Genomic DNA, 14,536 nt, shown 5'->3' on the forward strand with positions numbered 1-14,536 from the left:
ATATCTCCGATAACAGGCAGTACTCTATTGATTCAAATGACGCTAAGGAAATGAAACAGGTTGTGAAAGAAGTAGAACCGGTTTCCTTGGAAGAGGCACAAATTGTTCGTGTGAAACCACCCAGTAAATCACGCAGGTATCAACGAAGTTACTTATTAATAAAAAGGTCTGCTTTCACTGATTACACTATTCACGGCAATTTTAATCGTCTTTCCCTAATTATGGAATACAAATAAAAACGTGAGACCCTATACTGATTTAAATACTTAAATCTTTCTTCTACTTACACACTTTGATAATTATTCATTACTCAGATGATAATGGGTTTCAGAATATCGACAAGAATTTGGTCACGTGAGCTGAGAAGACAGCTCGAGAGCATCACTGATTCGTCTCTCGAACCCTGTTGTGGAACTACGAAAGTGGTGCAGGCACAAATTGAGGCGAATCCTAGATCCTCTGTGTCGAACAGCCATGAGGCTTCTAAGTTGCTCAAAAGTAAAAGGTCTTCTCATGGATCAGTTTTCGATCAAGGTTACTTGAACGACGAAAAAGGGAAGAAAATTTCGTCAGTCGTCGCAAATAAATTGAAGAATTTAAAGAAGACATTAATCTGCCCCAGGTTGGCAAGCAAACCTTTGATGGTGACTTCTCGTTTCTTTTTTTGTTCAGTGGAAGTAGAATTTATACTTAGGGAGAAACTATATTACTATGAAATTAGGGGTCAGCTGTTTAATTTAACAAATCATTAGATGTACACATTTGATTAATTAGGTTTTTTTTAAATTATACCTAGGCACATTAGGTAAAAATATTTCTGAAAATGAAGAAGGGAAGAGAGAAAATAAATAACTACAAAATAATAGTATAACACTTAATAATAGCACCTCTACATTTAAACTTTAAACACTGTCATTTTTCCAGAACGAATAAGTCACTGGTATTCACAAGCTACGAAACCGACGAGACGCAGCGATTGAATCTTCCAATTCCTTCTTTCAACCACCGTTCTCCAGCCGAGCAATCGACACTATTCCAGAAGAATCACCTCGACAATGTATCCACTTCAACTAGGATAAGTGCCAACGTTTCAGACGCGAGAAGACAAAACGATGAGATTTTAACAAAGCACGATAACTTAGAAAGGAACAATGAAACCCCTCTGAAGCTCTCAGAAGACGATTATTCCTCTTCAAAAAAGGAAGAACTACAAGAAATAGTGTCGCTGATAAAACGTCAGTCCGTCAATGGAAAGTCGGTCTGTGATGTCAGGATCAGTGGTTTAATGATGAACCAGTCAGAATTGTTGGAACTGTTCGAGGCGACCAGAGGCGAAACTCGATCAGCATCCATCGTGACAACAGAAGAGGCTTCGATAATATCCATCAAGTTCCATAGGCACAGTAGTAGTCATAAAAAGGCACATGAAAAAGATAGCTCCTTCTTCGAAGATTCCTTAAGGAAGCTCTATAAAAGCTTGCCAGAAAGACTCGAAGATCTGTCGCCTTTCAAAGTGTTTCGATCGCAAGAACGATCGGGACCATCTAATCGTGTAACTCCGACTATTCAAGTTTCTGATCACTCGAGCAGGAACAAGTCGAAGAATGAGACTTCTTATATGTCAGTTCCTAAATTAAGGAATAGAATACTTGCTGATAACTCTGTCGTCTATAGGGGCAGATAGGGTATATCAAAAGAACTTGGTAAGTATCATGCATCGAGATTCTCCAAAGAACGATAAATGTAAGTCAATGATATTAATGATTTTTATTGGAAAATGAGTGTGTAATACGTAGATATGTCGATCGATTAATTTTTTTTTAAATAACTTCAGCGAAAGCAAGGATGTCTGTCAGGATTCTTGAACCGTTTTGCATTTGTAAAAACTGCAATTATAGAAAGATGTATAAAAATGCAATAGCATAAGTGTTTTTATAAAAATGTGCCAATGTAGGAATTTTTATGAAAATCCCTGCATTGATATCGTTCTTTTACCTGACAAGGATCGAATGAAAGGAAGCTTTTCATGTAACGATACATTTATTCGTAGTATAATTATTACCTAATATAATTTAAGAAAACAGTAATTTGCATTCAGAGAAACGACTTGCAACAATTATATCAATATAATTATTCGCAGAAATGTTTATAGTATTAATGATTATATCAATACAGAATTACATTGGAACCACATGTAACTATAACACTTAGTATTTCCTTCGATATAAATTTTAGTCAGTTTTATATAGTAACAGTCAATAGTAAATCGCTCGTATTAACAATCGTGCAACATTGCAAAACGAATTGTAATCCAGCAGTGATCAATGTAATAAAGGTATGTACTGCGTGATTAATTAGTCTTGAATCGCAAACTGTCATGTTTCACTAGAAATCACGTAATTACTAATGGTTTGCACCTTAACGATTTCATCCCCCTGTTCCCTCGCGACATATCAAACTTCTCACTTTGTTTCACACTAATGCAGTATACTCTAATAATTTTCCAAACATTCCAGGAAACTCCGTTTCAGACATATTTACTCTGACAATTAAAACTGAAATTTTTCTTTTTGCCGCGATCGCGAGCCAATGTCTTGACGATTGTTATGTAAACCAGCTCAAGAACCTCCACAACCATGCGTTTAGTTTAATGAAATTTAATTACCGCAATAGCTGCACCAGCAACTTACGCTGAAAAAAGCTTTGAATAATTGTTACTGACGTAATAGGGGAATCTCTTCAATCTTGTTCACGCAGGATCATTAACGGGATGCGAAGTTAATTAGGAAGAAAAGATTCTTCATTGTTCGGTATTTATAGAAATATGTTACTTTATGTTAATAGTTTATCAATCGCATCTTCATTGTCGTTTAAAGAATTCTCATCTACTACTTCGACTTAATCGAAAATCTAGTGTCTCTAAGTGTTGAAGTATGCGTTGACACGATCAGATAATATGTCAATGAGCATCAACGAATTTCTTCCTCTGTATAGTAAGTATAATTGTTGCTTTCTGCTGTTTCTGCTTAAGAAGTCAATAATTATCGTCTAGCAAAATATATTAAAAAAGCTTCATAAAATCGTTTTGCATCTTCACAAATCACTTCACGTTGTGTAATTAAACATCCTGATTGTTAATGTATTTGAGTCACACATTGGTCACGGTATTTGGTCACACAGGAAAAAATATCACTCTATCAGTGGTTTCTTGAATAGACTACTTTTTACACGATGCAATTTTTATATCGTATTCCGTCTTGTTACAAGTGATCCATATCTCTTAATTGTTTAATGATAAAATGCTTTTATGCGTACTTCGAAATCCTTCATTAACGAATGCTATCGCCATCAAAAGGCCATTAAGTGATCTAAGCTTACACGTGATTAGGATAAGTACACACTGATATCGACACGAATTCAGAATCAGTCAGACGAGAGCAATTTTCCTTGGATAATAATTTCTACTGACGATTGTTTATGTTAACAGCTGGGGTTCGAGGTGATCACCTGTATCTCATACTTTGTGACTAACTATTTCACTTCTCAGAAATGAACATTATATACTAGGAACTGGAAGTCAAATGACCTATATTTTTTTATCTCTCATAAAGTTTCATGTTTGCCATTTTTTAAGGTACGATCTTAAAAATCGTAAAAACATGGGAAAATGATACTATTATAACAAGCAGTACAATCAGTATTTATACATATAGTGTGCTCCGAAGGACATCAGTTATGGAACCTCGTTATTTGTTGCCTTTTTTCCCCTCAATTCTGTGGTTGCACGCTCCACTGATGTTTCCTGTTCCGGTTCGCAGTAAACCATTAATTCGTCGGTCGATCCTCAATAATCGGTGGTTCTACTGTAAGTTTCCTTTAATAGAAATATCGTACGCCTGGGACATGACCTTCCATCCGAATAGCTAATCACGGTTTTCGTGGAAACGAAATGGGAAGTCTTCCCCGCGGGGAAGACGTCAATGCTCTTTCCTGAAAATACGCCACATCTGCAGGTAACTTTGACTCACTGTCGTTTTGGTCGAAACGAGTTTCACGTGATGGTCGTCTCTGACGTTTCAGAAACCTGAAAATGGTGGGCCTCGACAAATCGTATTAGTGAATGTATTGAACTTATACTTTCGATGTAAGAAATTGGATCTGGGTCCCTGAGTCACGGCAGCAGCCATAAATAAAGGCAAAGTGACGGTAAAGTTTGATAGCCTGAAGTAAAAAAGGAACTAGATTGAAAATAATCCTCATAAAAGGATATTAAATTTAGAAAAATAATTTAAATTTATGGAAGTCTCTTTTTGCAAAAAATCCTTCTTGTTTTTGTAACGTAACAGAATTTCGATATCCTAGCAATTAATTCCTGAATACTTCACAGGTTAATACAGAGTTGAAAGAAATTACATAATGAATCATCGAAGTTAAATTACAAAGTCAAATAGAAAAGAAATAATTTTTTCATTCTTTCTAAAAAATATTCTCGGTATAACCCTATTCCCAATTCTACATTATTTTAATATAACATCCTTGTCGTCTGCCAATAGTCTTCCATCTCACCTCGCGAAGTTACTATAATAAACTTAACACGAAGCGACGTTAATTGCCCCGCTTGTCGGCTATTATTTTCTTTAAAAAAGAAATATGATAATTCACGGTGGAGAAGTGTTAAGGACAAATATCACGGCGATTCATAAAGAACCGATCGGTCATTTCTGAAATCGATCAAACAGAGCGATAAGGTTAATTGTGCAACTGGCAAGGAGGCTCGTTCCGTTGATAATTCGCGTTGATCTACGATAACAATCAACGCGTTACGTAACTGATTTATTTCCTCCCGCCGATCGATAACGATAATGCACGCAGGCAGTCCATTATCGCAAGATTTTCTCTTTCCTCCTTTTCCTACGTGGATGCACGTGATTTTACGACAGGCTGCCCGTGGATGTGGGCAGACCCGTCCTGCAACTGTGCGAACAGGTCCCTTGCAGACCTTGAATTCACCTGTCCCGGTACTTGATCCCCCATAAATAGAGCGTTATCTGCACTCGGCACATCTGTTTAGCCGAATTGTTATTTATACTTTCAGCAAGCCCAGCACACGCTGCGTCGGACACCAGAAGCATTAATCACCAATGAAGTGCTAAAGGAGGACATAATGGCACGCGTGAATGAATTGTGGCTTATAATTGAATCATCGAGAGAAGGATCCTCGATTAATAAAGACGTCTACCTTGCTCTGCAAGAGTCCACAGGCAATTAAGAATATATAAAAGAATGTGTTTACTTTTGGCAGAGACCACTGCATGTGCATCATAATATTAACGATAATTAGTCGGTTTTTGTTCATTACCTGGATTCTTAATGCTAGCTGGCAAGGTGAATATTATTTTCTGTAATCCAAATACATCGTTCGCGAATCCTTGAGGATTATTAATGCCAGGTTGGACTATTATCGACTTTTTCCACTTCCTCGTACGTGGCGTTGGTAAATACATGAAAATCATAAGCCACGTAACGAAGTATCTAAATCTGAACGGCGATGCATACAAATTAATGGCAAATAATAACGCGTTTCATTCGCTAGATTTGCTGGCAATATAGTATTTTTATTACCGTCTAAAAGGGGATTTCACATGTTTTCCTGCGCTTGACTAAGGGGAACTTCGTGTTTCTGCCTACGTGATACATTCGTGTATCTTTAACGTTGCAACATGGAAGACTAATCTTACGGAAAAATGCTGGTAACGTCAAGGTTTCATATTTCGCAGTATACCCCTCCTCTGTGGTTTAATTACAGGTTAAGCGGAACGTTTCTTCAACGTACTTCTTCATAAAAAAAAAAAAATATTGCGTTCAGTTTCGCAATGGTATCAATCACGTATAACGTGCTCTCGATAAGGTATCGATCTGTGCGTTGCGTCTTCTTTGGAACTTGCTAACGAGAAATACGACTAACCACTGTGCCTAAGTAGGTATTAAGTAGATAAGCTCCAAGTATTTTCTATTACAGGCCGATTGATTCCACTCTTCTGTAGGATACTTTTAATAATCCTTACATTACAAATGATAGATCGATGCATAAATAGTTTCATACATCTGCAGAAGACTCTCGTTGAAGATTTATTTATAAGATAATTAAGTACTTCAAGGAGCGTCATGGAACTCGTTTGTCCCCACTACAGAGTCGACAATATCCGATCCACTTCTTCAGAACTCCTTCAAGCTTGCCCAGCTGCGTATACACATGCGTTCAAATTCTTGATCCTTGAAGGGTCCGTTGCCTCCGAGCAGGGTATTCCCAGCAAAAAAAAGAGAATCGTCAGAGGGTTATTGTAACGGTTGACCTTGACAGAGGCAGTGAACGCAATTTTGTGTTGGTAAAAACCAGAGGAAGAGAATAAATTGTATCCTCTGTTAACCGCATGTTGCCCGGTGGATTCTTCGAATAAATGAAACACGTGACAGAAGTGTTGGGATTGGGAAAATAAGAGGAAGAAATAGCTAAAACTGCGAATTAGATTAACCTGTTCTATGATGTAGAGTCGGTAATTAATTACTTAGAATTTCTTGCGACATATGATCGGATTTCCCAGAGCCGATTCATTCGTTATAGTGTCACTTGTGGTATGTAACACTGCAGTAATGTGTTTTATCATTTGCGAAGATAACAGGTTCTTCTTGTTGAAGATACGAAAATGGAAGTAGGAACTTATGGAAAGGGATCTTCACTTAAACGTACGATGAACCGCCAGGGGATTTCTAAGTGGGATGTCAGTGACCTGTTCTGGTGGGGAAGACGTTCCACAGTCTTGGGGGCACAGATAAGGGGATTTTAGTGAAAACTATATCGAGCACCGTCAAATGTGTGTGTGACTCTATGTCTCCGATTTTTATAAATTTCAGAACTTATTCAAATTTAATTTAAAATATAACATACTTCACTTAATTAGATTTGGCTAATATTTATCCAAATTTCAGGCAAAAATAATAAAGTTACCACCACCTGGTACATATTACCATTGTGCTTATACATTGCTAAAAAAATCATTTGCATTTAAATTCACTTCTGCAATATGTAGATCAGAGCATATGACTTTAAGCATAGACGTGAGTAATCATATCGCTCATAATGAAACTTGTAGCTAACTCATTGTATATAAATCAGAACATATGACTTTAAGCACAGACGTAAGTAATCATATCGCTCATAACGAAACTTGTAGCTAACTAATTGCATATTTTTAAAACTATTAGAAATTCACGAAAATTGCTGTAGTGGCCTTAATTGGCTCACTCGATTATGTTGGAAGTATTTGAATGCATAGTTACTGAGATACGGAGTTGTATCAATGTAGTACAAAACTGATAAAGCTTTTCAACTCGTACTCAATCGTGCCTACTTTACTCTGCTGCAACAGTCGATGATTACATACATTCTAAATAATTGCAATAATTAACGATCAATTTACATCTCTCACTGTCTTGGGTTTCAGTAGAGATCCACGCAAGGTCGCCAAGCATATGTAGCACGCGTGCTTCGTTATATCACAATTCCGATACGCGAAGTACGCTATGTATGTGAACAGCGTGGAACTTTAGAGACTTCTGCAGTCTACTGTTCCTTACTAGGCGACTTCTATTTGCATAACTGTCGTCAATGAACATTGAAGAATATTGGTATTCTTTATTTAGAGAAATATTTCACTTAAAATTATAGTCAGCTATCTGCAAAGCCATTTCCAAGTAGAAGATATGTTTAAAAAATAAGTTTAATATACATAGAATTTACGTTTAAAAGTAATCAGTAGAATTCGATAACATGCTAAGATTAAGATTTGCATTGGAAAATGAAAGTGAGTTTCACCCAAAAAATACAGATTTCATTTCAGTAGACTGGTCCACAGAATTACATCTCTCGATTACTGTCTTGAATTAACTACTTATTATTTCATATCCTGGGAGATTTCCTTGAAAGACTAATTAAAACTTACCACAAAAATCCACTTCAGCGACTTGATAGAGATCAAAGTGGATTATGAATTGAAGAAAAAATTGAGCTTCCAGCAAAAAGAAATATCAGATTCACATATCATCCCATCAGCAAAGTAATAGTTCTACTTTATCGTAGCTCCGATATACTCCTGGTAATCCAAAATTTTATAAATTAAGTGATAACTTTTTTTCACACGACGCAACGATGCAATCTCTGCAGGAGACTCAGCGAAGGACAATTTCCTAAAGTTATTCGTTCTATTAATCATGTCGCGTTGAAAAAGCGCAGCACAGCTGCTCAGACCTCTTTGTTATCGAATCAAGGATTAAAATGTCTACGTGCGGGTATATCGTACTCCTTTTACCACCAGGTTTTCACTGCTAACAAAAACCTATCGCAATATTGATCAACATATTAGTCACTGATTTTACCATCGCTCCTACTAATGTATTCCCTCTGTTGCAAGAGTTTCACGGTGCAATGTATCCGTGTCCTTTTTCTGCTCGCAACAAATCTGCGTTCGTGTATCGCGTTCGGTTTGGCGCAAGAATCGAATGATCAAACGATGAGGGAACAAAGTGAAAAATATGGTGCTCGAGATTCAGCGAATTAAATATAATCCTTCAGACGTCTTCCACTGCATTTCCCTTCCTCCCATCCAGGTCTGTCAGCGTCTTATCCTGCGTTCTATCGATTGATTCTGTAATCATGACAGAGGTTGGAACAGTACATCCCCGTCAGAACGTCATCGTGAGTCGGTAATCTTCGCTAGGGTTGCTTATCCGGAATAAGTAGCTCATGGACCGCGGAGATCCCCGCTAAAGGATACGTATGAATTATGTGGTGTCTTAGGAGGCCATCTCCACCATAAAATGTGACGACGTTCCCGCCCACGACTATACTATCGTGGAATCATGAAAACGTTTTGAAAGGATTTTCCGCGACAGGCTTGTTCCCAGAACAGATAAGGTGAGCTAAGGTATTGTGTGGATTAATGTGAACACTTAGATTTTTGAGATTTTTATATGTGATGGAAAATAGTGGATTCTGTGTCGACAGAAGTGGAAAAATGTATTAATATCAGAGAAGAACATATTTCTTATTTGTGTATGATAGTATTAAGAATATTTTTATTTTACCTTTTTAGGAATACCGATTGGTACAAGAGGTTGTTAAACAGTGGGTATAAAAAATCTTATGGAGTGATCGTACATGACAAAATAAGGTAGACGGTAAGGGTAAAGAAATTGCGTTTGAAACTCCATTTCAGAGTTATTAATTTGTACGAGAACTGTAAAATTCTAGTAGAGTGTGTCTGACTTGGGACTTACTCTACTGCCGATGTGCATTAGTCTAGTCAGACACAGCGATCTGAGCAGACTAAACTAGTAGAATAAGTCAAGTCAGACACAATGTACTGGGTATAATCGACATAAAAAGAACTAACTTATTTTCACCTACTGAAATATAATCAACTCTCACAATATTCTAGATAAACCAAAACCCCTAAAAGTCTATTTCCCTCGAACGGACTACTTCCTGGCAACGAGCAAACGAATTTTCTCTTCGTCGAGGAAAAGGCTCGACTGATTCATCGAGACTCGACGGGAAAAAAATCAGCCGACGATTATTATCGACGTAATGAGAAAACCACTACGCTTCGGTGCTCTTCGATTAATTGCGCGCGCGTGCGAAATAATGAGCAGGGCTAGAACTAGGATGAGCGTTCCTTGAACTCGTTCCTTCCACGGCGCTCAGCAGTAATATATCATAAAAATTGTAAATGGGATCGGTATTACGATGACACAGCAGATAAGTCACATGATCTTGGTATAATGTAACGCGAAAAAAATAGCGAAACTAATAGTTCTTTTACTGGCCCAATCAGCCTAGTTCCTTGTATACCCTCTAAAGAAACGATTTTTCTGGTTACATGGCGAATATTCCGGAAGACTGAGCAAAGGAGGAACTGACTCGCGAGACTTAACGCGAAAACGAGCGCTGAAACGCGCGTGACGGTGGCATTGGCGCCAAAACACACGTAAGAGTGAAAGAACTTCCTTGTCCAGCGAGTCACGAATCGATCGGATAAACGCGGAGTCAAGGACAAACATTGGCAACAAATCGGAACAAGTGAAACTAAGGGTCATGCCGATGGAACACTAGTCGTACTGACAATTACAAGTTACATGCCATTCCTCGCTTGTGGAACGAGTGTTTCACGTACAAGTTACCTGCTTCGAGATCGTAAACCGCCGATTTATCACTTCTGGGCAAACAGTAATCTACATACCGAGAAAGATGAAGTAATGGAATTATGGTTGGTAGCCGGTTGATGAAGTAAAGTATCTACTGAATAATTGATAGAAGAAGGTGTTTGTAAGTAAATGAATTAGTTACTGATCCCTTGATTAATATTTCATTTGCTACCGATTTTGAAACAGAATTAACTGTAAGCTGATGATGTGTTCTGTAGATTTAATCGGTGATTATGATGGAACTATTATGATTTCCCTACATTCATTGAATTATAATATGAACAGAGGTTTAGATTTAGATTTGAGTATCAGTAAGGTTATCACAAAAAAATGTTTAAACATTGTAACATGTATCGAACATCTCTGGTCAGTTAAATATAAAATACCAAAGTTATATCACGAATTCATAGACATCCTATGCACGATATAATATACAATAAATAAGTAAAATTGTAAATAAAGCGAATTTCATCGAAATAAATCCCAGTTCTGTGCACTTTATGAATACGATGCACAGCCACAGCAGCTCGCACAGAACGCTATCGAGTCTGGCCGCTTTCGAATGTACCGTCGTTATCGATGCAGGAACACCACGATGGCGAGTCCTCGTAATTATTAAAATCCTCTCGGTGCACTGACAGAGTGGCCCTCGTGCCATCGACACGCTCATTGTTAGCCCGTCAATCTCAGGGCAGTTTCCCGCGAGATAGAATCGAGAATTCAACTTCGACTATACACGCAGTATCGACCGTGAAGTTGTTTCGAATACTAAATAAAAAGAGGATTTTATTCATAAACAAACTCACAGTAATTGTAGAGTAACAAAAAATATGAAAATCGGTACAGAAGAATCTTATTACGAGCTAAATTCGTTTCACTGAATTTTGATTTCGTGGACTCTTATTCGTGTCTTCGACAAGCTAGAAATGGGCTACCAATATGTGATTTGACCTATGAAACATACCCTCGAACCTGATATTTCTACTTGAGTCGAATAGAGGGATTCACTCGTGACATTCATTCGATTATTGATTCGCAACATTTTCCTTCATGCGGAAATTGCAAGGAATCCAGCAGGACAACCCTTCTATGATGTAAAATCATCGTGCTGGCCTAGCTAGACAGTTTTCCTCGTGAAACAATACTTATTACCATATTCCTTTCCTAATAAATCAAAACTTCACGAATCGAACGACGTCAGCAGTATAATTACAAGATACCACTCATAGTCATATCAGTCATTTAATCTTATGGTTCGCAGAAGAACAGATAACTCGTCTTCTATAAATCCCTCTGTATAAAAAAGACGAGTTATTATTCAACTACAGGATAATCAGCTTAACTGAAAACCCTCTAATAGTTGTCAGCACTTACAATGCTAACAAAATTGAAATGCAATAAATGTTACCAACACTCAAAGGGTTTCCAGTTAAACTGATCACCTTAAATATCTTCTTAAGTAACATATACATTTTTTCATATCCAACATTAAGAAAATGTGCTTCAATATTCCAGTCACATACATCAATGCTTCGTCAGGCTTCCTCAGAAAGGCATTTAAATCAGAATAACATCGACCAGGATGGAAAGAAGCACACTGATGGAACTGGAGCAGACAGAGACCAAGGGAAACCCGGCCCAGCTGCGCAACGAATCCTTCGTTAGATATCCATCGTTGAAGGTGTATCGCAAAACGATTGCTACCAGTCGCTGGATAATTGGTCCTTGAGTTTGGTTCCGGCCGAGGTCGAATTGCTTTCTGTTTCGCGTTAATCCCCTCGCCCGGACATGAGTAATCGTCGAGCTATCGAAGTGTACGTATTACTTGGTCGAGCATACAATCAACACCGTCTGTTCCACGGATGAAAAGAGAGAGGTAGAAGCATTGAACTCACCCAGACCTCATTCGAACGAAAAAATTTCGTTTCTTTTGTGGAAAAGTCCACGGGCAATACCGCGCTCGTTCTCACCGCGTACAGGCTGATCTGTATAATCAGAGAAATCGCGAAGTACTCGGGGTAAGTACTCATAGAGTACTAGGCAACGGTGTTCCATCAATTCAATGTTAGTTGATTCAGAAACCGAGTTCCTGCTTGATCCAGTTGCAATATTGATCAGTTGGAAACCTGTTTCAAGGTTCATTATAACGATTTGCATAAGAAATGCGTAGAGGATGCATTATCATTTTTACTGTTTTCAAAATAGTAGATGATAAAGGAAGTATGCAAGGTAGAAATTCTGGAAAAATAGGGAATAGAGAACTCTGTATGGAAGGGTTAAATAGTGTATGCAAATTGTGTTTTTTTTTTTCCAATCTTATTTATAGAACTATGTGAAGGAGTCTATTACAATATTACGACAGATACCTTATGGTAATCTGTGTAAATTTTGTATCACGAATTTGGGATAAAGAACTTAAGCTATCTTCAAAAGAAGGGCATAGAAAAAGTTGATATCTGACAGGACAGGCAAAAAAATGCTCCAGGTCACTTTATAGCTACGTCAGACAGTATCTTAGTTCATGCACAATTGGTTTCTAAGAAATGAAGCATACGAATTATGTCTTCGTCAAGGTTGTTTCTTAGACCTATATGTGCTGAACTATTTTTGCGAATATTTACGAGACAGTCTCACACGTTCCTAAATTCTTCAACCCCTTCTTAATCGCTTCTTTCTCTTCTTTCTCGTTTCTGTTAACCCATGCAGCGAATAATCGATTTCTTTCCCCGAACGATGTTGGATATCGTCGATTTGTCGCCCAGTTTTTTCACCCTTCTGCTTGATCACGCGCGCCACCGTGATGTCACGAATTCTTGATCTCGTGACAGGAATCCAGTGGAATTCAGCATGGAATGTTGCCTCGATGATAACCTTTTTGATTCCCGAGCAACAGCTCGTTACATTTTTCTCTCCTTTCCTTTTTCCTTTCTTTTTATGCAGTTCCGCTTCGGCTTAATTTACAAGGAAATTCTTTTGCGCGTGATTAACAAATGGTCTTAATCATTGGTTCTTCAATAATACATTCCTGTTCAATTAATTTCATACAATGTTGAATATATCTATGTAGACATAGAATAAATGGGAAGAGGAATTTTGACCTTTTTATCAAGGAAGTTGATTCTTTAAAACTCGATGTATAAGAATAGTATCGCCTGCATAATATTGACTATAATGGAAAGGAAGTAGATACACTGCAACATTGTGTCACTTGAGTCACATCGTCGCCAAGGTTGCAGTGCCCGCGCAAGTAGAAACAGTGAGTAATAGACAGACACGATAGCTGGGTTGCAAATTGATCTGATAGATCTTTAACATCAAATTTTTCGACAATGTCGTTCAATATAAAAACCCTTTATTCTATACTTTCAATTTAATTTTATATTTATTAATTCTAATAATAATAAAAAAAGGCCTTGCATTATGTACTTACTACGTGACTGAAATTTTAACCACCAATGTACCTATGTTTTGCCACATACTCAATTATCAGTATTACGTTATCATAATCACAGATTACGTATTTCTATCATCTCCATGTAATAAACATATTATTATCATTATTATTGACTGCATTAGACATATGCATACATTACACGCGTTGACACGTGTATCCGCGTTCAGGATAATCCTGTCGAACCGATGATTTATGGAACCGTGTGACGTTGAATATTGATCAATCGACTATCAAACGAGATTACCATTATGCACCGCCTCACTTATAGGCGTACGATTCTCGAACACATGTTAATCAGCCACTTATGAATCCCGGCGGTTTACACGCCCTCGATAATGCATATTAACACGATAAACATTAACTGACTGCATAAAGTATGTCTAACGGATACGTTACACGTACGCGTACGTATACAGAAGCGTAACGAGATATTATCTGACAAAAGCGGCTGATTAAGAACGTTAAGCACCGCCTAGCGGTGGTACGCCCGCGAGCGACTTGAAATTATTGTCTCTCAGCTGGACACGTTTCCCCGTACCTCGCGTTTCGTGGCTCGCGTATCGATGGTAATTTACGAAGCCGACCAATGGACAGTGCACACCCCTGAGAGCTCACGGAACAAAGTAGACAGCGGTTGTTCTACTTAGCAGCCCGCATTGCATCTCGCGGTATAATTACGTAAAATTGTTCAACTGCTGTTCAGTGTTCCACGTAATAATCGCGATCTACGTAATCGGAGAACGACTCCTTTTTCCACAGCTGGGAGTCACCGATCGAAGGTACCTCCGTGTTGATCCATCGAGGTAACAGGTGCTTCCCTGA

General features: G+C 37.9%; 1 protein-coding gene across 1 annotated transcript; it reads left to right on the forward strand.

Annotated features, from left to right (window-relative positions):
* The first annotated feature begins 320 nt into the window (after window positions 1–320).
* LOC143188359 (uncharacterized) lies at window positions 321–1,865 on the forward strand. The gene is made up of 7 exons (XM_076392567.1): window positions 321–630; window positions 673–730; window positions 797–805; window positions 925–1,624; window positions 1,675–1,685; window positions 1,734–1,743; window positions 1,797–1,865. The coding sequence occupies exons 1-7, from the start codon at window positions 321–323 to the stop codon at window positions 1,863–1,865; spliced, it is 1,167 nt and encodes a 388-aa protein (XP_076248682.1).
* The last annotated feature ends 12,671 nt before the right edge of the window (window positions 1,866–14,536 follow it).

The sequence above is a fragment of the Calliopsis andreniformis genome, chromosome 2, assembly GCF_051401765.1.
Source record: "Calliopsis andreniformis isolate RMS-2024a chromosome 2, iyCalAndr_principal, whole genome shotgun sequence".
NCBI lineage: Eukaryota > Metazoa > Arthropoda > Insecta > Hymenoptera > Andrenidae > Calliopsis > Calliopsis andreniformis.

Excerpts from the sequence above, each read along its gene's own strand:
- LOC143188359 (XM_076392567.1), top strand. The coding sequence starts at position 321 with ATGGGTTTCAGAATATCGACAAGAATTTGGTCACGTGAGCTGAGAAGA. Across the intron at positions 631-672 it reads AATCTGCCCCAGGTTGGCAA|TGGAAGTAGAATTTATACTT; the intron begins GCAAACCTTTGA and ends TTTTTTGTTCAG.